General features: G+C 41.1%; 2 protein-coding genes across 2 annotated transcripts in view; one reads left to right on the plus strand and one right to left on the minus strand.

The window, feature by feature from the left end:
• CACNA1C (calcium voltage-gated channel subunit alpha1 C) overlaps positions 1–26497 on the minus strand; it is a 458666-nt gene that overhangs the window by 430909 nt on the left and 1260 nt on the right. The gene's annotated exons all lie outside the window — the stretch shown is intronic.
• DCP1B (decapping mRNA 1B) overlaps positions 15324–26497 on the plus strand; it is a 40466-nt gene continuing 29292 nt past the window's right edge. Inside the window, exons 1-3 of the mRNA XM_030959316.1 lie at positions 15324–15466; positions 16907–16947; positions 19133–19260. Coding sequence (XP_030815176.1) covers positions 15332–15466; positions 16907–16947; positions 19133–19260 — 304 coding nt within the window. The 5' untranslated portion in view covers positions 15324–15331. The remainder of the gene's footprint in view (positions 15467–16906; positions 16948–19132; positions 19261–26497) is intronic.

Raw genomic sequence — 26497 nt, forward strand, 5'->3', positions numbered from 1 at the left:
TGTAGCTTACAGAGAAAGGGACACACACTTGACACATCCTTGCTAAATTCTCCCTGAGGGAAACAATGTCATTTACATACAACATTGTCAATATTTCGGCTGTGAAACTTGCTAAATACTGGAAATATTTCTGAAATAATAATTCTCATTATTTTATTGCCAGCAGAAAATTGTCCATACATGATATATTAGGTATCTTCACAGGTATTTCATTAATATGGGCAAACCTCTGAATGTAAAGAGGGTAATTACCTCACCAAGCTACATGAGATAGGCTACTGGCCATTACAAGTAGAAGGTAAAAATGACTGTAAATGCAGAAAGATACTGGTCATTGTAACAAGAATCCAAAACAAAATATAAACAAACAGTATCAACATGGATTTCTTAAATATTTCTAAAAGCTACAGGCCAACAGATAATACACATTAAAAATTTTCCTCTTGAAATTTTTTTTTCTTGAGAGTGTCCATTTAACTTAAAGTCAACAGACTATCTATAAAGAAAGGGCACCAAGAGAGTCCTCTATTAGAAAATATTCATAATTATTTCCAAGTTAATCTTTGCCTTGAGAGGCATTTTTCTAGACCAGATATCACAGGTGTTCATGGTTTTGCCCTAGCCAGACCAAAATGACAGAAGTGAATATCAAAACTACTTGATTCACTTACCAGACACCTGGGCAGGACATGCACAGGCTTTTCCTGGGAATATGGAGGGTAAAAAAAAATACATAAATTCTTGCCACTAAGCAAGATTTTTGTGACTGTACAAACAATAAGAGACTTAGAAGTTACTGAAGTCACAGGGCCATACTAACCTCAGGCATCCTAAACAAAAATGGAACTACTAAGTATTCCCTAAATCTGCAGTCTCAAAGGTTACCAGGAAGGACTTGGTAAATTATTTCATCTCTAACCTCAAACATGTGTTGCTTCTTCACTCACACTGACCAAATGCAGCCTTCCCAACCCTATTTTTATTTTAAAATGAGTATAGTATTTCTGCATCTCAATGAGGTATTTGTGAAGTTGTATGAGACCTTGCAGTGAAAGAACTGAAAATCCACATGAACTACAGTGTAACTAAATGGTACCCTGTCATTTGATTTTCATTTAAAAATAACCCCTCTTTAGCACAACATAAGTACAAGGCAACACTACTACAAGACATTCTTTTCAGTTTTTGATAGCAAAGTTTTAACTGTTTGGATTGAAATTTCTCAGGGTGGAGGTTGAATTTATTCTGCAAGTTTCTGGACAAAAAAAAATCAATCATTTTTAAAAGAAGGGTAAGAAGTGCTTTATCCTACAATATTCAAAATTTCACACACTAGAAACTCCCAATGAAAATGGGTAATAAATGCTTCAGAGCCAGGACTTGCAATCTGACAAGCAACATTGCCCAGATTTCAAGGCCTTCTGTCATGTACATGACTTGAATCTTGTCAAGTTAAAGTTCCATAAAAGAATTGTGACTTCCATATGCTCAGTATGGAAAAAGAACAAGCTATAGTGCCAGAACCATCCCAGAACACAAGAGGAACTGAACCTAAAAACTAACTGGAACTTCACCCCTGGATCTCTACAGCAGCTGCAGCCCCTGTTTTCTCCTCAGGGCTGACATAAGAGTACAGTCACCTACACTCACTAACAGTTTCTCCTGTTTTCCAAATGGTAAAATAAGGGCTATGAACTTAAATATTCTAGCTGTTCTAATAAACTGTGCAATAAAACCATTTTGTGATCCAAATTTGGGGGTGGGTGAAGCATGTGTTTCAGGAGGTGCATACCAAGAAGGTGATATCCAAAAGACTGGGTGAATGATACAAGAATTAAGCCTCTGTGAGTAACACCATCACTCCGTTTCCATGGAATTATAATATTTACATTATGTTCAAGTACTACTTCCCGACAGAACCCCTGGAATACCTTACTTCTGTGATACTGATTTCTCTTCTCTACTTTTGGAACTAAAAGACTGGGTAAAGAGGTTGGATTTACAGTGAAACCCCTTCCCCTGGAAAAAAAGGCAGATCTCTACAGTGAACCACTCTGGTATCACTGTAACTCCCAGCAGGAGTCAGTCTTTGCTGATGGACAATAGGAAAGAGCAGGCTGAACATAGTTCTCCGAACTATGATGCCATGGCCATTTGGAGACAGCCACCCTGTCATTTGGTACTCCAAATCAAGCTGGAATGCTCCTTCATTCCAGCAAAGCAAGCAAAGAACTTGTTGACTGTTCAATGAAGGTGACTAAGGAAAATGAATTCTCCAACAGAGCGGGACAAAGGCTGTTCTTGCATTTACTTCTCTAACAAAATGCCCTGATGGCCAAATTCAAGAAAAGTTGAAAAAAAGTTAGGAATTTGAGCCTTGGAAGACAGAACTCAACTTTTACACTCATCCTCAAAATGTGATTTTTCAGCTGCAGATTATCAGCCGTTCTTCTGGGACACTAAATACCTCCATGAGCCCAGACCTTCAACAACCTAATTATTCTGTCTTATTTTTCAGTAATCTGTTGTTTTCCTTGTCCTTTGGTAGGATAAGGAAATGTCCTACTTTCTGACAGTGTCCTCATGAGTGCCCCATCCTCAAAAAGGGGAGGGGAAAAAAATCCCCAACCATGTGGAAACCTTCCAATCATGAACCTGTGCCTATTGATGGTGCACAGTATGAGCACAGAGAATGCTCTTCCCATTTTATAACCTGTTGCACTTCCATGTTCGTAACATTACAAGGAATATTTTTTTAAATTAAAAGTTATTTTCTGAAGCTTTATACCAGTGTAAATATGCAATAGTGTGTACTATATCACATCCCCATTTAATCTCTGAGGATGTAACATATAGGTGTATAACTAATTTTCCCATATGACAGCTTTCTGATGCCCCGGACAGCCATAAACTTTTGTTTTCAAATCATACAAAATATTTCCTCTCCTCATTTCCTTCTCCTTGCTTTGTTTAGAAGTATTAACTGAAACAAAATTACTACTTGCATAAGACATTCCTTTTTTCTCATACAAGACATTAAATAATTTATTATAAACCAAATATATTCTTAAGAATTGGACATGATGCGAAAACCCTTTTCTAACCTAATTTAAAAAAGGTTACAAACTGCTCTGTACACGGATATGAGGACTTCCAAAAATCTTAACATTGTGCTGGGCCTGCATTCCAAAAAGTCATCTTGGTGCCTCCTTCTAATCCCTTCCCCTGGAATAATGCTCTCTGATACACAGCTCAAAAGTCCATGTATCAGAGACTGGGCAGCAATTGATTCTGAACAGTACAGTCAGTTCACTTCCCCAGAACAAACAGCAATACCTGCTCCTATTAGCCTTTTTACTCTCCTGAGAATCTTTATGTAATGTTGCATTAGTAGCCTTTACTAAATTAGAAAACCAAAAGGGAAGATAAATCAATATGAATGTACGTTTGCTGATATTGATTTTTCCTCTCATAGTCAGCATGGGAATATTGTGGCTCCTATTAATACAAGGAGCGGAAGAGCTTTAAATGGTTCTGTTTGGATAATTACCCAGTAGTTTGGGAAACTTATTCAAACTTCTTTCATTTGTAATTTTGAACTAGACACTTCATGAAATCAATTCCTTCTCATGAATAATCATGTTAATATGTTGATGACAATTTCTTGATGTGGCTTATCAAGAAGATGACTAGGAGAGGCAGTCAGCCTGGTATTCATAAAAAGAGGATGAGGGGCTAGAAGATGTGAAAGTCAAGGGCAGCAAGGCTGCAGCAAACACAGCATTCTGCAGTTCAACATCCTGGAAGAAATTGAGCAAGAGAAATATTGGAGTCACAACTCTGGAATTCAGACTATATTTCAGTTTGTTTAGGAATGGGCTGTGGGGGATCCCCCAGAACACTGCCCTGCAGGGCTAAGTGACCCAGGACATGTGACTGGTCCTCATGGACCCTCTTTGGAGCGCACAGGAACAGGTCAGTCTGCCAGGCAGGAGGGAAGCCAGCGTGGCAGGAAGCCAGCATGGATGAACAGGGAGCTCCCATCCCAGCTCAAGAACATGGAGATGGAAGACCAGTGCCAAAGCTCAGATGTAGCTGGAAAAATTGAGAGATTAAAGGGCAGAAGGGCTTCTGTAAGTACATTGGCAGTAAAGGGAAGGCTGGGAAGGATATGGCTCCGCTGCTCAGGCTGGCAGGAAAAGCAGTGAAAAAAGATGCGGATAAGGCTCAGGTACTCAGCGACTGATTTGCCTTACATCTTTTCCTGGGTTTTATTTTTGGTTTTCAGAATGGGGAGGAGTTGTTTGGGGTTTTTTGGGGGAAGAGGTTTAGTTCCTTGTAAGGTTTGTCTTTAGGCCTTCAGAGTCTCCAAGCCCAGGGTCAATCACTGTGAGTGGTGTGCCTAAGTCAGTAGGACATGCCCAGGTCCTTGGACAACACAAGGTGTATCTGAAGGTGTGGAGAAAGGTGGCCAATGTCACTGTAAAGCTGTCCTCTCATTTTTGAAAGGTCACAACTATCAGGTGAGGCTTTTGATGAACAGCAAGACAAACACCATGTCCATCTCCAAGAAGGAGCAGCCAGGGAGCTCCTCCTATTGGGCAGTCAACCTAACTTCAGAAAGATCATGGAGTAAGTCATCTTAGAAGCCATATCCAAACAGACAAAGGATAAAAAAAGAACAGCCAGGTTGGAATTACCAAAGGCATACAATGCCACACACACCTGACTATTATATGGCAAGATCACTGGCTCTGTGGACAAGGGGAGGACCTTGACTTTAGCAAAGCCTCAGAGTTTCCCATACAACTTTGTAGCTCAGTTGTAGAACTGTACATTAGATATGGTAGAAAGATGAACATTTCCCTGGAGTACCACAAATCACAAATGCCAAATCCTGCCCTGAGATGGAATAATCCCATGCATCAGTAGAGGCTGGGAAGCAGCTTTGCACAAGAGGTGTCCTGGTAGACAAAAAGCTAAACAACAGCAAGCAGCATGCCCTGGCTGTGAAGGAGGCCAACCAACATCCTGGACCCCCTCACCAAAAATGTTGCCAGCAGGTCACAGGGGAGCCATTCTGAGACCCCACAAATGGAATGCCCCATCTAGTTTTGGGCTGCTCAGTACAAGACACTGCAATAAGAACAAGTCCAGAGCTTCTAAGCGAATTAGGGGACTGAGGCACACATTGAATGAGCACAGGCTGAGAGAACTGGGCTTGCTAAGCCTGAAGAAGAGACAACTAAGATAGACCTTTTTGCTGTCCTCAGGTGTTCAAGAGGAAGTATTGAGCAGTTGTTGACTATCTCTTATCAGAGGTACACAGCAAAAGGAGATTTCAATTAGGCACAAAGAATTTCTTTTTTTTTTTATTATGAGGGTAATAAAACACTGGAATAAGTTGCCCAGAAATGCCGTGGAATCTCCATTCCCATTGCTACTACTCTAGTTTAAGTCAAAGATCTGTTAAGACACATCTTTACAGAAAAGGTAAATTTGGAATCTTTTTCTTGTTACTAGAGCAGTTGAAGCACAGTATTCTCATTCACAAAGATCACATTCCTCAGTACCACAGGACAGCTTAGAATCAATGCAACTACAAAACTAATGTGGTTATCATTCTCTCCTAGTATAGCAAGATGGATTAGCCATGTGAAAGGAAAAACCCATAAGTCAGGCAATCTTATTCACTTACACTGAATGAAAATGGAGTCATCACTGATGGAGCTAATGCAGATAAGAGGAAATCAAACTTCAGAGAAGCTTTACATCATTTCACTGCTTGAAATTTTTAGTGATAAATAAAATGAGCCTCTTTTGGGCCTGGGGTTTTTTTTGTATACAATCACACACACATATACTGCCTAAAGCTCAGACAAAAAAGCTTGGTTTATATATAATTTTCGCAAACTCCCTCCATATCCTAAACCACATTTCAAACCACTGTCTCTTACTGACTTACTTTTAGGATAAGTACGACTTTTAGGATAAAATGAAACTGCTATTTGTCAGCTGGAGTTAACGATACTTAGACATTTGAAAATGTTAGACCACATCATCTCTCTTGGAACTGTACAGAGGGCTTCTATGTCTTGTGGCAACTGTTGCCAAGTAGTAGGGAAAACAGATGCTTTCTAGCAGCTTTTATCATTTCATAAATGCTTCCTCAATCATTACAACATTTTTCTTGATGGTCAATCAACTTCTCCTACAATTGTTAAGCCTACATCTCTTTCTTGCTCGAGAGAAAATGTCTGCTGGTTTGTATCCCTCAGAAACAGAGAGACAGAAAATCTATGTGATGCTGCATCTGCTTTCCAATTGCTCAGTGCTGTGTGAGGGGAGACTCTTCATAAGTTCTGTTCTGTAGCAGCAGCCATTCCAACTACGTCACAAGCAGCAATTAAAGTGACCTAAAAAATGGTCATGGCAGGACAGTTCTTGGTAATGACAGCACACTGCTTACCCATCCTTGTGCTCAGCATTTCCTTCCATCAAAACACTCCTCTTACTCTATTTCCAGTTGCATTATCTACCTGAACTTTCCTCCCTCCAGACCCAAGTCTGTCATTTCCATTTAACTTTGTTCCTAGCAGGTGTCCCATTCTGGTGGCAAACCTCCTTCAGTTTTGCTTGCATACCAATCCTGCCTTCCCAATCAAGCCCTGTTCCACCTCAGCCCTGCCTCCTGGTCCTTTCATCCAGCTGCAATTTGTGAATCCAATCTGCCTGGTCTGGATGTTTCTGTATTGCACCAACAATGACACAACACTCTCAGGAGTTTTCTTCCAATCCTCGCCTCCCCTTTATGATCATGTTGAACAACACCTTCAGATTCCCCTTTTAACCTGAATGCTGCAATTCTGAGAGCACCATGAAATGCTGTTATCAGCTGACATTTTAATAACAGAACTCCCTCAGAAGCTGTGTGAAGCAGTTGCAGAAGGATCTTTCCTTAAAGCTGCACAGCAAAAGTAAATAAAAGAAACCCCCAACAAAAATGTCCTGAACCTGATTTAGTTTTACACAGTCTTGGTAGGTTTACTAGCACTTCAATGACACAGCAATTTCACTGTAGATAAGAAAGCAAGCTCAGCTCAGTATTATAAGATTAATTTAGGATGATAATAAAATTAACAAATTTGGGCAAACCAGCATGAAAAATAAGAGGGGGAAAAATAAGAAAAAAAAAAAAAAAAAACCCTGTCCTGTAACTCCTTATGGATGCTTTCCTTTAAAAAATCCACGCAGTGCATGTTTCTGTCAGGCAAGGTAATATGCCTGTAAATTTAATCTGACAGAAGAAGCAGCACAGCATCAGCAGAAAATGACAAAATCAGATTGTAAGAGAAGGACAGCCAAATGCCTTCACAGCTCTCAGAATACACTGAGGGAAACAAATTCACACAACTGTAATAAACCCAGACTCAGACACTCGCTGGAGGTTTGTGGTGCTAATACCTTTAGTTTCCACTTCAAAATCTCATTCAAAAGTGCTTAAATCTTGTATTGGCTGCCTGATGGAAGGTGCCTTTGCCTAAATCCAACCCTTCTGAAAACCAGGCATAGACTGCATTTATTGTTTCCAAGGGCAACACTTCAAATGTTACCAAGTTTTGTTTTCTGGTTCAGTTACACAAATCTGGACTCCTTTTTCTACCCAGGCCTTTTTTCTCATTATCACAAACTCTAAAGCAGCACAAATAAAGCCCAAAACATAGGTTTAAAATAAAAATGAAATGGTTTTACTCTTCCAGAAGCTACAAGTAATTGCATTTAAAACATAGAGGTAAATGTGGATCCTTATTGCAACATGCTGCATAACAAAAGGGGGGGGGAATCTATTTTCAGTTTGAAAGGAAGCTTACTTTAAAACAAATATCTTCTTCATATTTTCTAGTGAAATAAAGCCAGTAACAAATAAAAATGATCATCTAAGGTGTTGTGCCAAAATCACACTATTACAGGTTAGGTGATCTTACCTTAAAAGACACTTAAAATAGCTTTTAAGTCTAATTGTAACTACAGAAGGTGTGAGAGCTTCAGCAGCTCTGCCCACCTGGAGGAGCAGAGCTGCAATAGCCATTAGCAACACAAGAATTTCCCCACAGCAATATCCAGAGGCAGCTATCAAAAATACAAAAGCATTGGGGGAACATTTAAGACAGAAACATCACTTTATTTGCTTGATTTCTTTAACTTTATATTTACCTGCTCTCTGAAGAGTGTTGCAACACTCCTCATTCACTTATATCTAAAGCTATGAAATGCTGTATCAGTCTTTAACAAACACCAAGAGTCTTCATTTAAAAAACAAACATGCCAACAAAACCCAAGAGGATACTTCTGCCAGTTGAGAAGGAAATAATGCAAATTCTCTTAATAAAGTAACACTAACAGCTAAAAGTATAAAGTTATTCAGGCTTTCTCCTTCTATTTCCTCAATTAGCTCAAACAAAAGCTGGTGGCAATGGTCAGAACTCACAAAAAGATATTTTGGCACCACAAGCACAGCTCCCCAGCACTGTGGATTTCTCTGCAGCAGCTCTGTGATGACTCCATTCCTTTCACAGGGTAAGAACTGCTCTGCCAGGTGAGGCATAAAAACAAGGTCCTGACTTGGTGTAATTATCTAATGAAGCTTTCCATACCAGGAATTAATTAAACAGAGGCACCTTCTCTGTAACTGGTTGGAAAATACCTCTTTTAGAGCAACAGGTGTTTGATTCTGCCAAATTAAATGGTGATTACCAGGGAGATGTGGCTGGAAAGGCATTATCTTAGGGAAGATATAATTGCTGCTGTACCTTATTAACCTATGGGAAATAGCAGGACTACCTGATCCTCTTCAATATTTTGGTGGCTTGTCTAGCCAATCAACCAAGCAAAGAATGAAACTGATGGCTCAAAATAGTTTATCAGAATAGCAAAAAGGGTAAAGGCTATCAATAATATTTCATTGAACTTTAGCACAGACAGTTGTGGCAACAAAATCACAGAGAAAAAAAAAACACATACTGGCTCCAAATGGTTGCCTTCTCAGGATAAAATCTAGTGTTAAATTTTAACTTTAATTAAAGTAGCATGGGGGTGGAAGTAAAGGAATTTGCAAAGTTAAACCTTACGAGAAATGTTACTGCAGTTAGTGAATTCTGCTACATTAAATAAATAAAGAAGGAGGAAAAAGCCTTCTGTAAGTTTTGACAGTATTTTTTCTTTGCTATGGCAGGGAAAGCAACAATATACATTTGGAATATTATTAGCATTAGAGAGAGACTGGAGGATGAAATCTAGAATTTTATTGAGAGATATGGCAGAATCATATCCACAAATGTATAGCTATAGAAGTCAGGCAAGTTTTGGGGATAAAGGCAACACAACCAGGAAAAATATTCTACACACAAAACATTCCACGCACCTTCTTTAGGTTTATCATATTCTCATTTCTGCTTACCTAATGACAAGACAGTGAAATCATACAGTCACTTTAAATATTAAAAATCCACCACTGATAAAAATAAAAGTTTTTACTGATTAAATGTACAGAAGGAAGATTTTTTTTTTCTGAATGACGCTGGAATTCAATGCAATTATATTGGTATAGACTCTCCCTTTTGCCTCCTGAAATAAGCCTTTTCCTTGTGTTGAATTTATTTTTGCAGCTCAGATTATGCCCTCTGAAAAGTGACTGAAGACAAATTAAAAAGAATTCTTCACAATTATGATATGTACATAGGAAGTTAGAAAGGAAAAAACACGTTCTACTAATGATAGTAGGTAACTTTCCTCTAGCTCTAACCAAGCTAAGCCACTGGCAGAAACTGGGCCTATAAAAATGTACAGCTCAGCACCTTGCAAATAAGTACATAGCAAAAGAAGAAGTAAAGAATTACCTTTTTGCTAAGTGATTATGATAGTAAGTTGTTCTCATCTTATTGCAGAGGGTCCATAGTGTTATCTCCTTATCACAAAAGTTTCATACCTTCTGGGGGCTTCTCGTGGGCAGCTCCTCAGAGCACCGACTCTTCTTCTTGCAGCAGCCAACTGAGTCCAGTTCCCTTCTCAACCACTCTTTTATAGCACTCTTCTTCTCATTGGCTACAGCTGTGGCCTGTTAAACTCAGGCCCATTCCTAATCTTTGATAATTAGCCCAGCTGCAACTCCTTAGGGGTAAGATTACTTTCGACACTACCTTTATTTTCTTACATTCTATCCCACTACAGTAAGTCTCTCAAAAAACAAAAAAGTCCTTTGGTAAAAAAAAACAGGCTCTCACATACAGGAAAAACGCAACCCTCAAAATCACAGTAAATGACAGTTAATTATTTCATAATTAATATATCAGAATTCCAAATCCAACAATGCTGAAGACTGCTATCCCATTTCTGTGTGTAGGGGCATACAATATAAGAAAATAAAGGTAGTATAGAGAGAAATCTTATCCCTTGAAGAGCTGCAGCTGAGCCAATTATCAGAGATTAGGAGTAGGCCTGACTTTAACAGGCCACAGCTGTAGCCAATGAGAAGAAGAGTGCTATAAAAGAGTGGATTGGTCACTTGAGGGGGAACTGGAGTCAGTTGGCTGCTGCAAGAAGAAGGAAGAGTCAGTGCTTAGAGGAGCTGCCTATGAGAAACATCAAAGAGGTATGAAACTCTGGCAATATGGAACCTTTCTAATATAAAGGACTATATAGTGGTGGATAAACTATGGACTAACACTGCAGAAAATGTCAGAACAGTTTCATAACTTCACCAGAGAGCCATGCTGCAGACAAGCACGTGCCTGCTAAGAGCCTAATGTGCTGGGGTTTATCTGGGGGCGGGGGGGAGCTGGTTAGAATTGGAATGAAAGCAGCCAGATTTAGTTTTAGTGCAGAGAGAGTATTTTAATAACAGCAACAAATGAAACCATAATAGTCTGACCCTATACTCATGAAGGAACCTTCAGCAAGTAATAAGTTACTAACAAAAAGACTAAAATTGTTTTAACCATTAGGGCTGGAGTTAAGAAGTGGTTTCAGAGCACGACCTAAAATTTCAACTTTTGAGCATGAGGAAAGTGTTCCAGTGCAAAGCTACTGAGAGTCTTAATAAACATGGGCAGAAAAGAGCACATATTTCAAATTTTCTGTGCCTGGGAAGGGATGCAGCCAGACTCCAGCACAAAGCACTAGTTCCTAAAGGGGAGAGGGGCTGAAAAACCCACATATTTCAGTTGTGCCTGGGAAGGGATGCAGCCAGGCTCCAGCACAAAGCACAGAGCACTGGCCCAAAGAGGGAGAGCTGCCACGCTGCAGCACTGAAGGCACATGCCCAGGAATATGTGGAGCATGGGTAATCAAGCCTTGCTGGATCATTCTGGCTCCACCAGAGCAACCTGCTGCTCCCAGGAAAGCAGCATGCTGGGAGGCTTCAGCACAAATGCATGTGAGTGGCCCTGGATGAGTAAGAGGAACTTAGGAGTGCTGCCTCAACACTCTCTCCTCTAGCAGGGGCAGTAATGGTGCCACCAGTCCGGGTGAGAAGAAAATTGTGGCAGCCTTTGAGAAGGAAGAAAAAGGAAAAGGCAGCTACCATGCAATAACAGCTCCAAAGGGGCTGGAGAATGGGAAGTGAGGCAAAAGAGGTGCTCAGCACTACACTGGCTCAAGCGATTTCTGCTGTTTATCAGAAAAAGGTGCAGCTCAGAGGAAGGATGAGTGTGGGCAGGTAGGCAGGCAGCCAGGAGAGGCTGTGAGCTCAGCAGGGCTGTGAACACTTGTTTCTCACACAGTTCATTTCCCCCATCTGTCTGATTCACACTGAGGCCACACACACACCTGTGCCAGGCCAGAACCAAGGTGCCAGAAGGACAGGACTAAATGCCTGGCACCTGAGGCAGTGCCTCCAAATAAATCCATGGAAAATCACGTGCTCAGTGCTAATAATTAGCTGGAGGAAGCATGTCTGAATCTTTAAAAGTGTCACAGATCCTTGAATGTGAAGGTTTAATAATTGCTTGACCAACCCTCATGAAAAGGTTTGGCCTAATTGTGTCCACATTTGTTATAAAAGGAGACCTTCAAAATGTCATGCTGTGTGGATTTTGCCTTAAATTGGCCTGAGTGTTACCTACACAAAATCCTTTTCTTGCCACATCAAAAGCAAGATGTGGTTTGGGTTTTTTTAACAAAACAGTATCCAGGCAGGTAGAAGACAAAAGAGTTACATTCTAATTATATACTGCATGAAATGATGACATCTTGAAAGCTAGAAAATTACTTTGTTTCATAAACAAAATCATTCAGACTTGATTTTACTGTTGTCATGAACTACTGGATTGCTGACTGTAAGAAAAAGAATCATAGTTTAAGTAATCAATGTTTTTAAGCTGTGACATTTTTGCTAAAACATCCTTAAATTTCTAGAGAATTCAGTGCTTCTCTTCATAACGGAGTCTCGTTTCATTGGAAAATTTTTACTCTGCTATCAAGTGATCCCATAAAGCAGGGCAGAACTAATGGCTTTATTAAGTATATTTACTTCAGGCTAAATGGAAGGAGCAATTGCATTCCACTTATGCAGGAAAACAGCTGGAACTTGCTGAAGGTACCTCAGAGTGTAACAGAAAATATAAAAAGGCTTGGTCAGAAGCCTGACAGGTTTGCAGACTCAAAACACAATGTTAGGGAACTGTCTGTCCAGCTGTGTGAGAAAGGGGCAGTGGGACCTGGGAAGGAAGGTGGTAAAAAGCAGCTACAAACAGAAATACACAGCCAAAATATTTGACAGGAGAGTCTGCTTCAAGAGATTTGAAGAGGAAAAAAAAAAGCAAGCAGGATATCTTTTTTTTTAAGCATTATTGTTGGAGAAAGGAAAAGTCAAGGAGTGGGACTCAAAGAGTTTCACACTTCTAACCTTGGTGACAGGTTTGGACTTCGTGTAAGCAGGAAAAGTGCCAAAGATTTGAAGATGATGGTAAAGAGAAGCCCCAGGACATGAGGAGAAATATGCTTAAGGGTGCTTGGAAACCAAATTGAGAACTATTTAATCAGCAAAAAGAAACTAATGTGCATCTGTTAATTACTTAAGTAAAAGCTGACTTATCTTTCCTACTTACTACTTTTTCTTTTTTTTTTTTTTTACCTCTCTACTCTGGGTCGTGTCCAGACCAAGGGCAGCAGTTTTTCTTGTCCACCATGAGCCCATGTATCTTCCTTGCTGTTACAGGATCTGTAGGTCAGCCAGAGCTTTGCAGTGGAACTGCTTAGAGCCGTTTTCCTACCACAAGCATCACAAAAAACCACAGAATTCTAAACTCTAAAGCTGTATTTCATCACAGCCCCAAATGAAACAAGGTGGCTTTAGACAAGGAGGAAATAAGAGTGAGACAGATTATAACCAGAATACATTCAGATGTTTCCTCTCCTAATAGATGCTTGCAGAGCAAACTGTAGGTCTTACTCTTACTGATGCAATTTTTGATGGCCTTCTGGGATACAATAAAACTTATAGAGTCTCTCTTAAGTCCCAAAAACCAGCATTTTTTTCTGTCCTTTCTGGCAACAAGGCCACTCCTAACTCCACTCGAGAGACTCACTGTCTGTATATTGAATTCTATGAATTCCCAGCTTGCTGTCTCAATTCTCTCCTATCCTCACTTCACACGATGGGAATCTTTTACCTAGGCTTGCCCATGTGCTCTTGGAACAGATGCTACTGCTCTCTCTATCCCAGTGTCTCCATCTGGCCTGGAGCAAAAAGAAGGGAAGAAAACACAACAGCAGACCTCATCCCCTCTGTCCAGCTACTGTCCTTTTGAAAATGTTGTGTCAGGAATATTGCAAACAATTAAGACAGCAACCACTACCACCACTTTGATTCTTCCAGGGCATCCTGGAAGTTCTCTGGCAGTAAATAGATCACTCTACTGCTTCTGTACAGGGAAGGTGGTGGCTGCCTCCAGAATGGCTACATCAGTCTGAGGAGATGAAGTAAAAAGAATTTGTTCTTGCAGGGGGTTCAGGCAGGAGGGTTAAGCAACTCTTTTCCATGGAAGTATGTACTGAGCTTATCTGCATGCCTCATAAAGCTCATGTATTTGCTGTAAACTCTTGGTACCAACAGATTAGTAATAAACATGTGTGCCTGACAGGGAAAGGTGGCAACTGAATCCTTGGTCTTGTCCATCTGTTGCTCGCGGTTTGTATAACTCCATATTACAGCATGCTTGTTTAGGTTTCAGCTGCTTGTTGCATGTGTATATATATATATGTATGTGTTTGTGTGTATATTTATGCACAGGAGGGCTGTGTGATGGTTTAGCTTGCAATGCTGCTCCCTTCAGCTGGGTGCGGGGGTGTGTGAGGGTGTGCCAGCAAACGCGGGCTGGCTGGGCTCGGCGATGCGGGCCCACTGCTCTCCCTGGCCTAGGGGGCTGGTGCCAGGCAAAACCCCTCACGGATCCCCGGGTCCTTCATGGATAGACAAGCCCCTCACGGATTCCTGAGCCCCTCATGTATCTGTGAGCCCCTCACGGATCCCCAAGCCCTTCATTTGGGGGATCAGGGGAGATTCCCTCACGGAGCCCCTCATGGGTCACCAAACTCGGGGGCACACGGGCTGGATGGGCTCGGTCCCGCTTTCTGCAGGGACACCGGAGCACCCACACAGACTCCCAGAGTTGTTCGGTTCGGAAGGGACCTCTGGGGATCATCCCGTCCGACCCCCGCCCAGGCAGGGCCGCCTGGAGCAGGTGGCACAGGAACAGCTCCAGGTGGGCTTCGAATGTCTCTGGAGAGACCCCATGGCCACCTTGGGCTGCTGCTGTTCCGGTGCCCTGCCACCCTCAGTATAAAGTTCTTCTACATGCTGAGGTGCAACTCCTCGGCTTCTAGTTTGTACCCGCCGCTCCTCGTCCTGTCGCTGGGCACCGCTGAAGTCTGGCACTTTCCCCTTGGCGATATTTATATGTATTTATGAGATCCCTCTTAGCTTTCTCTTTTTTAGAGACCTCAAGCTGGACTAAACAGGCGCAGCTCCCGCAAGTGCCCTCCTAAGAGATGAACCCAGCCGCAGCAGGAGCACCACAGCACTCCCAGGAGGACACGGAGGAGCTGGAACCACCAGGCTCAGCCCGGCTCCCTGTGTCGTGAGTGGGATTGGCGTGTCCCTGTGCTGCTGTGGACACACCAAGCGACCCCGCGTCTCTCTGTCCCTGTCCCCGGCCCGCCCCTCGCCGCCGCCCGCCATCCTGAGCGCCGGGCGCTCGGCGCTCGATTGCGGCGGCTGCTCCCGGGGCGGCGCGGCTCGGCGGTGGATTGGTGGGGTCTGCGCGGCGGGCGCAAGATGGCGGCGGCGCTGGGCCGGGGGCTGGACATCAGCCTGGCGGCGCTGCGGCAGCACGACCCCTACATCAGCGGCATCGTGGACGTGGCCAGCCAGGTGGCGCTCTACACCTTCGGCCACCGCGCCAGCCAGTGGGTACGTGCGCGCTCCCGCCCGCCACGCCCCGCCACGCCCACCGCGCGCCGCGGGGGCGGGGCCTCGCCGCGGGCACGCCCCGCCCCTTTTCCTGGCACGCCCCGCCCCTCGGCGAGGTGTGAGGGTGGGGGAGCGGGAGGGGCCCGCCGGTGTTTGCCGGTATTTCCCGGTGTTTCCCGGTGTTTGCCGGTATTTCCCGGTGTTTGCCGGTATTTCCCCGTGTTTCCCGGCCGTGTGTCCCGTGTGCCACGGACAGCCGGCCTGGGCACGCTGAGGAGCCACGGGGTGCCCGGGAACGGAGCTCTGGGAGGCTGCAGGGTGGAGGAGTTCCGCCACGTGCGGGGGAGGCTGGGGCTTAACGTGAAGCGGTGGGAGAAAAGGGTTTAACTTGGGGCAGTGGGAGGCTGTGGTTTAATCTGGGGTGGTGTAGGCTGGGGTTAGCCTGAGGCCATGGGAGACTGGGGTTTAACTTAGAGCTGAGGAGGCTGGAGTTTAGCCCAAGGCCATGGAAGATTGGGATTTAACCCAGGGCTGTGGAGGCTGGAGTTTAACCCGAATCTCATTTTTAACCTAGGGCCATGGAAGACTGGGGTTTAACTCAGGTCTGGTTTTTATCCCAAGGCCATGGAAGGCTGGGGTTTAACTCAGGTCTGGTTTGTAACCCAAGGCCAGGGAAGGCTGGGGTTTAACACAGGTCTGGTTTGTAACCCAAGGCCATGGAAGGCTGGGGTTTAACTCAGGTCTGGTTTGTAACCCAAGGTCTGGTTTTTGTAACCAAGGCCAGAGGCTGGGGTTTAACACAGGTCTGGTTTGTAACCCAAGGCCATGGAAGGCTGGGGTTTAACACAGGTCTGGTTTGTAACCCAAGGCCATGGAAGCCTGGGGTTTAAGCCAGGGCTGGGGCCTCAGGTGCTCCTCTGCCCTTCCAACACCTGTAATGGAACCCACACGTGTGCAAAAGGGTGGTGGAGTTACCAGTGCTAAAAGCATTGTGGTAAAATGTACAAACATAATTACCTTGGGGAAAATGGGTAATAGAACATTTAGGCTCTTGGCAGGTGGTTCTTGGCTTGCTGTGACAGTGAGACTCAGGGCCTGTGTTTGAAGAACCTGCCCAATCTGCCTTTTGTGTTGTTTTCCTCCATTTCTGTGCCACACAAAACCCCAGACAGCAGGTGCCCTTTGAAAACTCCTCTCTCTGCCTCTTGCCTGTGTGTTGTGCTCAGGTGTAGCCTAGAATGAACCCAGTTCCCTATCTTACCTCAAACCCTGGCTCAGCTGCATGGTGACCTGTGCTAGCTCCAGCCTCTCACCACCAACTCAAGAAATTTGGTTTAGTAATTTTTTCCTGGCTTGGGTAAAACAGAGAAAAAGGGGGCTCACTGATGGTGACCAAAACACTGCCCTGTTTTCAACTTTCTTAATGTTCCTTTTCTTCAGGAGAAGACAGATGTGGAGGGAACGCTGTTTGTTTACACAAGGTGAGCACATTTTGACATACACAGGTGAAATCTGTGGATATGGAAAAGCTGGCTGGGATGGAGCATGGCTGAATGAAATAAAATGCTCCCCTTTGTTTAAGGGTGAAAAGAAACAAACTGCCAGAAGCAAATGTGGGAAGGAAAACCCTCTGAAGGAAACATGACCTTGTATTTTGATAAGCCTTCCAAATATGATTTAAGTGTCAGTGTTGGTAAACTGTAGAAATCTTCTGTAGTGGTTTAAGTAGGATTTGCAATTTAAAATTGTCTGAACAAAAAAAGAGTGAAATAAATAATTATATTGCTGAAAGGAAGGGAATGGCAGAGCTTTTGAAATATCATGTCCCCTACTTAGGGAACTTTCATACTACTTGTGTCTGTTCATTTTTCATGCATATTTCATCCAACATTTTGGTTGGTTTTCATGCTTTCTTTTAGCAGCAACTCTGGTTGTGGCTTTCAGAGCATCATTTTTTGCACCATTTGTTGTAGCACATGTGTTTGTTGTGTTGTGGGGGTTCCATGTCGGTGCCCCAGCATTTCTCTGTGACTGCTGTTAAAGTCAGAAAGTTGCACGGTCAGCAGCTCTTGTAGTAGCTGCTGAGGTGTAACACCAAAGCAGAAAGTTACTTTTTCAGCTTTTGTGTCAAAGAGGATCTGGTATGAGAGCTGAGAAAGCAAGAGATGGTTTTGAGAAGTGTGTGAGGTGACAGAGGGGCCCAAGAGCCTGTGAGCTTTGTGGGAATGCTGGTTTCAGTCCCTGCAGTGGCAATGGTCATCAGCAATTTTTCTAAGCTGCTCTCAGGTCAGTGGAGATCAGGTGCTGTAAATTTACCACCACCAGAGGAAAGCAGCAGCCCTTTGTTGTGCTGGCACTAGGTGGATGTGGTGACTTGTGTGCTGCAAAACAGAAGCAGTGTTTCCTGGTATGTTGGTTTCAAAGCTCAAGAACTGACAACATGAAACCTGGTCCTTCTGGTATTTGTTATCTTTCACTGTTGTTTTTGTTGCCTGAGGAAGTTTCCATGTAGGGCACAGGTTGCTGCCTGGCTGCACTTTAGGCAGCAGTGTGGAGCAGGTTGTGACTGTGAGTAACAGCATGCATTGCCCTCATCATTCAAGTTTTAACTTTAATTTTCTATGACTTCAAACAAATTAATGAATTCCTGTGGAAAGCACATTGCCAGCAGACAGATTGGAGACCGCTGGTGCTGTGTTTGTTTCTTCTCATTACCTTAGTCACAATGTAAAATGATGTTACCATTTTACTTGGGCTGACTCACTCACTGCCCAGCTCATCTTTGTGAATTCGAGGAACAGTCAAAAAACCAGACTTCCAACTGGATGAGCTCCAGTGGAAGTGGACTGTTTGTTTGTTTGAAGTGAAATATTGACCCTTGCAAACAAGGATTATTTCTTTGGTTGACTCCAATCCTGTAATACAGGTTCCTGTGTTTTGGTTTCATAGAGAAATCCACACACCAGCAATTAAGCAGAGATGGCACTTTTCCCCAATGTTTGGCCATCATCTTTTCCTTTATTGCCAAACTTGGTTTGAAAGGAGTGGCTCCTGTCAGGATCATGACAGGTTTAACAGTTTTATCTAAGTGACTTGAAGTGTAATCTCCATGAATGAGCATAATGACTTCGAGTCACAGCATGGTTTAGGGTCATCGTTTATCAGGGATTATTCAGGGATGGGAGAGGATTCACAGCTGCTCTGGGGCAACCTGTTTCAGTTTCTCACATGGTGACTTTTATCCTTACGTTTTAGGTGGTGTAGAAAATTCTCTCTTTGATGATTTTTAGTATCTGCAGTTGTCCACCTGAGTGCTGAGAGCTTGCCTTGCTCTGACTTGGTTTAATTGCTGCTTTCTAGTCCAGCAAGGAGTTATAGGGTAGATGGTGGCATTGGATCATGAGGTACTGATGGTTCTCATACATAATGTAGGGCCTTTGCCATAATTAAAAGGATTACCAAAACTGCAAGAGTCAATTGTTATTTACTTGGCAACAAAATTAGATTTTTGTAGCATCTCTTAGAAATAAATAAATAAATAATGAATTGGAGCACTACCTAACAAAGAAAATAAATATATAATGAATTGGAGCACTACCCAACAAAGGAATTATTGCGATTTCCTTTTCCCTTGACTGGATGGGACTTCTACTTGTTCCTTTTCAGATCAGCTTCTCCAAGGCATGGTTTCACAATAATGAACAGACTGAGCATGGAAAACCGAACAGAACCCATTACTAAAGACCTCGATTTCCAGCTCCAGGACCCTTTTCTGCTCTACAGAAATGCCAGGTGTAAGTATGTGACACCTTGGGTTAAATACTGGAGTCACATTCTCTTCAGTCTGTTCTTGGTTAAGGTAGTCCAAGTGCTTAGACTGCAGCATTCAAGGGGTGAAATTGAAGGAATGAATTTTGCTTTTTTGGTGTGCTGAAAGAGAATTGCTCAGCGTTCCCTAAAATGCCACTCTACTAAAGAAAGTATTAGGATGTGCTTAGGAGTAATCTCCTCATTTAACTGACAAATTGTGGATGTTTGTGGTTGCCTGTTGGTGATGGGCTGAGAGAAAGTGTGTGTGTGTTTTCTGAATACACCCCAGTCACTTCTGGGAAGTCTCAGTGTAATATTTGTAGTCTTGATTTTCTGTGTAAAAATAGACAAATGCAGCCAATCCAAGCCCTGTGTTCTGCTCCAGCTCCAGAACCCTGCTCTTTGAGCACGTTGGAAGGCAGGTTGCTCCTCAGCTATTAGGGGTAACTCTTGACAACATAATGCTGAGTCTAATTTAAACCCTGCTGAAAGACAAAGTTATTACTTTGGGCTTTTTGTTGATATTGCATGATTATCTTTGCACAAGAATTAGCAAGTGTCAGGCAAGCTCAGCAATGAGTGGAAGACATGAAGAAGCTTATTTGTGCATGCAGATTTACACACAGACTGTTACAATGTGCAGGGAGCAGTTGGAAATTCACTTTGTAGCTGTGCTTGGAAGCAGAGCAGTAGTACCTGATGTGGCCTTTGTCCTTTATGCATAAAAGCAGATTTCAGAAATGGTTTGTGTGAACTGTGATGCTCAAGTGTTCCCTCTGGATGAAGTAAAGGCAAAAGCAATCCATGGCTTGCAAAGTGGCCTGATTTGATAATCTGCTAGACCTTCTTATTTCATAAACTAATTTGGAGTTGGGAAATAGATCAAGAGGGAATCCTGTTGTTCACACACACTATGTGGTAGAAGCAATAGAGGAAGAACATTCTAAATAGCCTAAATGAAACTGCTGGTTTTGAGACTATTTTCTAAGCTGACAAAGAATTGGAATTCAGAAGCAAACTGAAAAGACTTGCAGACATCTCCAGGCTAACCTAGACTGGGCCAGACATTAGGATTTTATGTACTGTGACACCTCTTTATTCCATCTGATTTTGAAGGCTTTTTCTTATGTAGCTGTAATCTTATTTAATCTCATTTTGAAACTTCATTAGGAATTTATGTTTGTATATACCAATACACCTTTTGAAACCTGATCTATTAATTTTTCATTTTTGTTGACACAAGTGCTATAATGAGTAATTACTAGTTTTCATAATTCTGTAGTGACAGAAAATAAGTTTTTTGTCTGATTACTGCATATAAATTGTAATTTAATTTTTAAATAAGAGAAAAATCAGGGGTTGGGGGATGTAAGCTCTTTTTTCACTAAGAGACGTGGAAATTTTAGATTTGCAGGGTCTCAAATATAAGTAGCAGCCTGTGCTTCTGAGCAGGATGTCTGGGTTTGTGCATCTGATTTTTACCAGGGTTAGCTGTTTGATCTAACCATGGGTAAAATCTGTACCTCTTCATTGAGTTGAGAGTTTGGTTGTCTGACAGCAGATTCATGTTTGTTTTTACTAAAAAAACCCTATAAGTTCTGTCAGTATCAGGTGAGTTCTGGTATAAGGTTATGTTACCCCGAGCTGTTTATCTTCCTAAAATATTCTTACAAAGGCTTAATTATTATTTCTTCAAGAAAACTGAAGGTTTTGATACTTCAAAGCAAAAGCTGTTGTTTTCTCAGATTTTCATGAAGACATCTGTTTCCAGAGCAAATTGGAAGACAATTTTTACCAACTCATTTGAGTTGTCCAGGTTTTCTTTAGGTCCCTACAGTTCATGTGGTGTTGCACATACCTCTTGCCCTTTCTTCCTTATTTTGTATTTCAAAGCCTTTGCAACATGAAATAAAGAGATCTCCTCGACAATAAGTGTGGGTTTTCACAAAGGGTCTCATCCAAACACAGTTCTGAATATCTTCTTGAATTTTCTATATGAATATTTTCTTGCTCTTGTACAACTTGCCTTTACAGTTTTTTGCAAAACTAAGGCTTGAGATTTATTGTTAAATGAACTTTACAAAACCAGGGTGTTTAGGCCCTTATGTTGTAGTATTATTTTTATCTCCTGCTTTCACATACTAACAAGGAGTGCTCAGGGATAGCTGTTTACTCTGCAGAACACTGAACAGTTTGGCAGTAATACTTAACAGTATCTGGAAACAAATTATCTTTTTCTAACATGTTATTTGACTTGGTGACTTCTTAGGCTGCTTTTCATAGATGTCTCCTTATCAGATCTAACAAAACTAACAATTTCCTCTGCATTTTTAATTGCTGGCCTTGCCCATTGTTTTGTTTCTTCCAATATTCGAAATTCATTTTGTACAGCTGAGTATCTGTGGCTGGTTGTATCACACAGTCTAAAATGAATCTTTTTGGCAGCAAAAGGTGGTGCTTGTGTACTGGACAAGCCCAACAACATTTTGTGAGGTAACAGCTATCCTTTTGTAAAGCTTGCTTTGTATCCAATATATGATCACAATAGAAAAAAAAATTCCAAAATTGTACACAATAAATGCAAGTTTTAGAAATGCTTAAGACAAAAAAAAAGTATATTTAATATTTTTATTTTCTTTTTTCATATTTCTTTTATTGTTTCATATGATCCTGGTCATCTTAAGTTGAATTATTGTCTGAACACCATGTTGGAGGCACAGTCTAATTCCAGGACTTTTCAGGCTGGATTTGGGATGCATGCCAGTTAATGTTTGCTCTGATCCACTATTTCACAGCAAAGTTTTTTTTTGGGAAATATCTTAGGGTAGAGCTGGGGTTATTAATTTCAAAGCCAGGAGGGAAGCTCGAATTACAGTTTTTCATGCCAGCAGAAATCTTTGTCCACCAAGGAACAGAAGGTTTATGGCTCAAACAAGCAATTTTCAATGTGACCTTTAAACTTCTGTAGTTAACTGCAATTTTAGATCCTTGCTTTCTGAGAGCAGGACAGTAGTTCTGGTCTTGTTTAGATGATCTAACAATTTTTAAATTTTCATGAGTTATGTATTTGACTAATCTTAACTACATCATTATTACTTTTTTTCATTAGTTTTTCCTGATAGTTACTGGGAACACCAATAGTCAGAGCCTGCTGCTTAAGCCTTGATGCTGATTGATATGAGATAGTTCAGAAGAAATATATAGCAGTAAATTATTGATTAAATTACCTTAATTTTCTCCCTCTAGCAGCTGTATAATAATTACAGCTATTCCCCACTCTCTACTGTACCAGGTGTTTTTGTCTGTGTGCTGGGGCAGGGAATTATTTCTTGATTTCACTCATTTACCTTTTCATCACTGAATCCTGCTTTTGATGCTCATAGCAAACAGGGAGTTTGGGGAATATTAAGTTGCTTATCTCAGAACTGGCTTCACCTTGAGCATTTTAGCTGCCAAGAACACAAGATCCTACCTTAAAATAGTATGCTAATTGTGACAATGATCTGATACAGGTTAATTGGGTGCTTTTCTGCTATATTGAGTGGAGGAAGAAATTGTGTGACATGTCAGCCAGTATTTCTCTCTGACAGTTTCTGCACCTATTTGGACACAGAAGTTACTTTTCACTCCTGTGCCACACTGTAGCAAGGGCTTTGCTCCTGTCATCTCCTCAGCCTGAAATGGAATAAAGCCTTCCTAGTGAAAGGTGTCTGCTGAATTTGGGCTTTTGGTGCTACCAAAGCAGAGCAGACATGCCTGGTTTGGCAAAGCTGTCCAGACACACATGGTCTGTACATAACCTTACACTTGTTTCAGTTTTTCTCTTTAACCTGCTGCCATATGTCTATCAGAACCCTGAACATTTTGTATTATTTTCCCAGGTTTCTACACTGCAGAGACATCTGGTAAATGGGATGGGAGGGAGAGGGAAGTTTGCCAGCTGTCTAAGGAAATTTTGTGGGTTTTATCTGTGGTTTGTGGGTTGTTTTTTTTTTTTTCCCCCCTAGTTCATAATTATGTATGAAAATTTTACCAAGTATATGCTTGGGGGCAAGTGCTTGTAAAATGTTTAGGAAAAGGTAACAGTGTATATTTTCCTCAAACTATTATTTTTCATTCTTAGATTGTTACAGTATCCATGAGTGCTCTTAAATAGAGCAACTCATCTTCTTTTGAGACTGATTGTGGCTCATTTTAGTTCACCCTTCAAAGGAAATACATCCTGAGAAAAACACAAATGGATTATAAGTGTCCCACCTCTGCAGTGACCCTGCAATTACCATTTCTCTTGTAAAAAAAAATCTTAGCTTGAACACTTTACAAGTCTACTTCTGAAGGGAAAAGGTAGGAAGCAACAAGAAGAAAATCAGAGTAATAAGTGAAAAAGAATATATGATGAAAAACAATCCTCTTTTGGCTACCATAGTGTATTTTTCCCCTTGAAATGTGTTCGTAATCGACACTACATTTTTTTGTAATACAGTATTTTAAACCTCTTCTTTCTTCTGATTTTTTTTTAATTTGAGAATGAAAACAGCATTTGGTGGTTACATTTCCTTGTGTATATATTTAGACTTGGCCTTCTGCATATAACTTGGCCTTCTGCACTGACCAATAAACTGCTCCTTGCTCAACTGAGACAGGCAAAATAGATATTCCAGCCTTTGTCTTTATGATGTAACAGTTTCTGTTTGATGTTTTTGGTTTGGGGTAAAAATGCCAATTTAGAAAGGAGAACCTCATTTATCAGCCTCTGTCCTGCCAACGTTCAGTATCAGGTCCAGTATCAAAACCCCAAAAGGATGAATGCAGAAAATAAAAATGTGTATTCAATGGATTATTCCCCAAATGCTCATTCATCTTTCAGAATTTTGAAATCAATACATATAAATGTGTTTAACTTAGTCCAGTTTGTATTATTTTTTTCTCTAAATGTCCCAAGTCAGTGGTCTACTGATTCAGAAACATTACATGGCTTTCTGTTGCTGCATCATTACACAATGTGCAGTGTTTTTGTCACAACTGAATAACTTAAAAACAGGTTTTTTGAGCTTAAGTTTGTTTGGAGAACTACTATTCTGGCCTGCTACAACCTGCATGTTTTGTTTAGGAAAATATTTCTGTAGTTTAAAACCCTTTGAAAGGTGCTTGTCAATTTGAAACAAAAGTGCAAACTCAAACTGTAGAAATGCTAAGTAATTTTGGCAGAAGGGCCTTGCCCTTCTTAAGGATGTATCCTTCTCAGCCTGTTTTTTGCTAACCAGTTTTGGGTAAAGGTCTTTTTGAAAAGTCTGCCTGGACTGACTAGTGCCATTTCTCAGAATACAAATGTTTGTGCTTTACCTGAGGTTCTGTCCTTGGAGACATTTTTGTTTCAGAGATACAAACAAATCTCTCCTCTTTTCCATTCTAGTTTCTCTCCTTTGATCAGCATTTTAAAAATTCATTGTGTATCCAGCAAGACAGAACAACAGCAGAGGTCGTGATTATCTTCCCTGGATGTTCCTGGCCTTAAAGTGAAATCTCAGTTTTGCTGAGAGTGTTGGAACACTAACACTCTTGAGCATAGGCATTCTTTTCCTTTTTTAAATTTCCAAAGGAAAAATACATCCTGAAGTTAATTAATGTTTTAAATTAATTCATGTTTTAATTAATTAATGTTTTAAATAATTAATGTTTTTAATTCTAAACCCAGAAAATGAAGGATGCAGCATGAACTTTGTCATGTTGCATGCTTTTTTTTTTTTGAAACCTGTTTTAAGTTTCTGTCCAACTTAACTGTTCTATGGGTTTTAATCTGCAAATTTTCTTGAGAGAAGTAAGCAAGCTTCTAACTGCCTCTGTTTATTGGATTCATAGTGATGACAATTTTTTTTCATGCAAGATGGCCTCTGGCACTCAGTTTATTGACTTCCTTGTACCTACGCTCAAATTACCTGTTCATAAACCAGTTTATAAAAACACAGATAAAGGCATTACTAATTTTCTACTACGTTTCCCATATAGCTCCTGCCTTTGTGGTCTTTACTTCAACTAATCAGTGATTTTAATGTGCTTAGAAAATGGTAAAAATTACTTCAGAATGTCAAGAAAAATAATAAACTAACCCTTGGAAATAGTATATATACAAATCTACATTTTTATCACTAAAACCATAAAATATGTGCATTTATATGTTAGGTTTTCATGCTTTGTCTCACTTTAATTTTCAAGGCTACCTGAAAATCTTTAATGCCTACCTACTGAAATATAAAAATATTATTATCACTTCATGGCGCAAGTTAATAGTGCAGTTGGGGTAGATGGACATGCAGCAGTGCTGTCTCAAGGAAAGTGGGTTTTAACATCAGTAATTATGGTTTAGCAGTCAGGTTATTTGGCTTGTCTGATCTAGAGTACACAAACTACAGGGTTTGAAACCTGTGGCTAAGCTCTGCTTAAATCCATGGAAGGAGGAGTGGATTTTTAACCTAGAGAAGGGAACATGAAAATGAATTTAAAATAAATCAACTGAAAAAGTGCCATAGAATATCGTTTTTTATGGAGACTTGTAGTTGATCATGATCTCTTCTTTCCCCATATTGAAGCTGCCACTATTCTGAGCAGAACACTGGACTAAGTGAATTACAGTGTCCCCAGACAAACTAAATTATTATTGTGACTCTAGGAGTAGCAGCTATTAATTAATTCAGCTTTAGGGTGTTTGGGGTTTTTTTTCTGGGTATTGTGGAGAGTAAAGGTTCTGTGATTGAGGTTTTTATGCTTCACATAAGAAAAAGGAGGAGGAAATACAAAATTCCTTTTTGTTGGTTGTTTTTAAAGCAAAATTGTTTGTACTAATAAGTATTTCTAAATTTAGTTTTTGCAGGGCTGCCTTATTATTCATATTTTCCTTTAAACTAAATACAATTTGTTTTTCAGTGGAATTTGCAGACGCCACTTTTGAAGGCCTTTAGTTTTAATTTTTGATGTGTAACACCACATCCCCGGCCACGGCGCCCAACTCAGCACAGATCTTTTCTATTCAAACTTTCTAAACATGACATTTTAGTTGTTTCTTCCTCACCCTTCCTACCCTGAGGATTTTGTGCCAATTGTGGAAACCTTTGGCTGAGCAAAGCAAACGGGTTTTGGTTTGTCGGGTGGCTTTTTGCAGCTGTAACTGTGATGACTGCAGCCCTCTTTTTGCTTTAATGATGTTTTTCTGTTGGGTGTTGCAGG

The sequence above is a fragment of the Camarhynchus parvulus genome, chromosome 1A (genome assembly GCF_901933205.1).
Source record: "Camarhynchus parvulus chromosome 1A, STF_HiC, whole genome shotgun sequence".
Taxonomy (NCBI): Eukaryota; Metazoa; Chordata; class Aves; order Passeriformes; family Thraupidae; genus Camarhynchus; species Camarhynchus parvulus.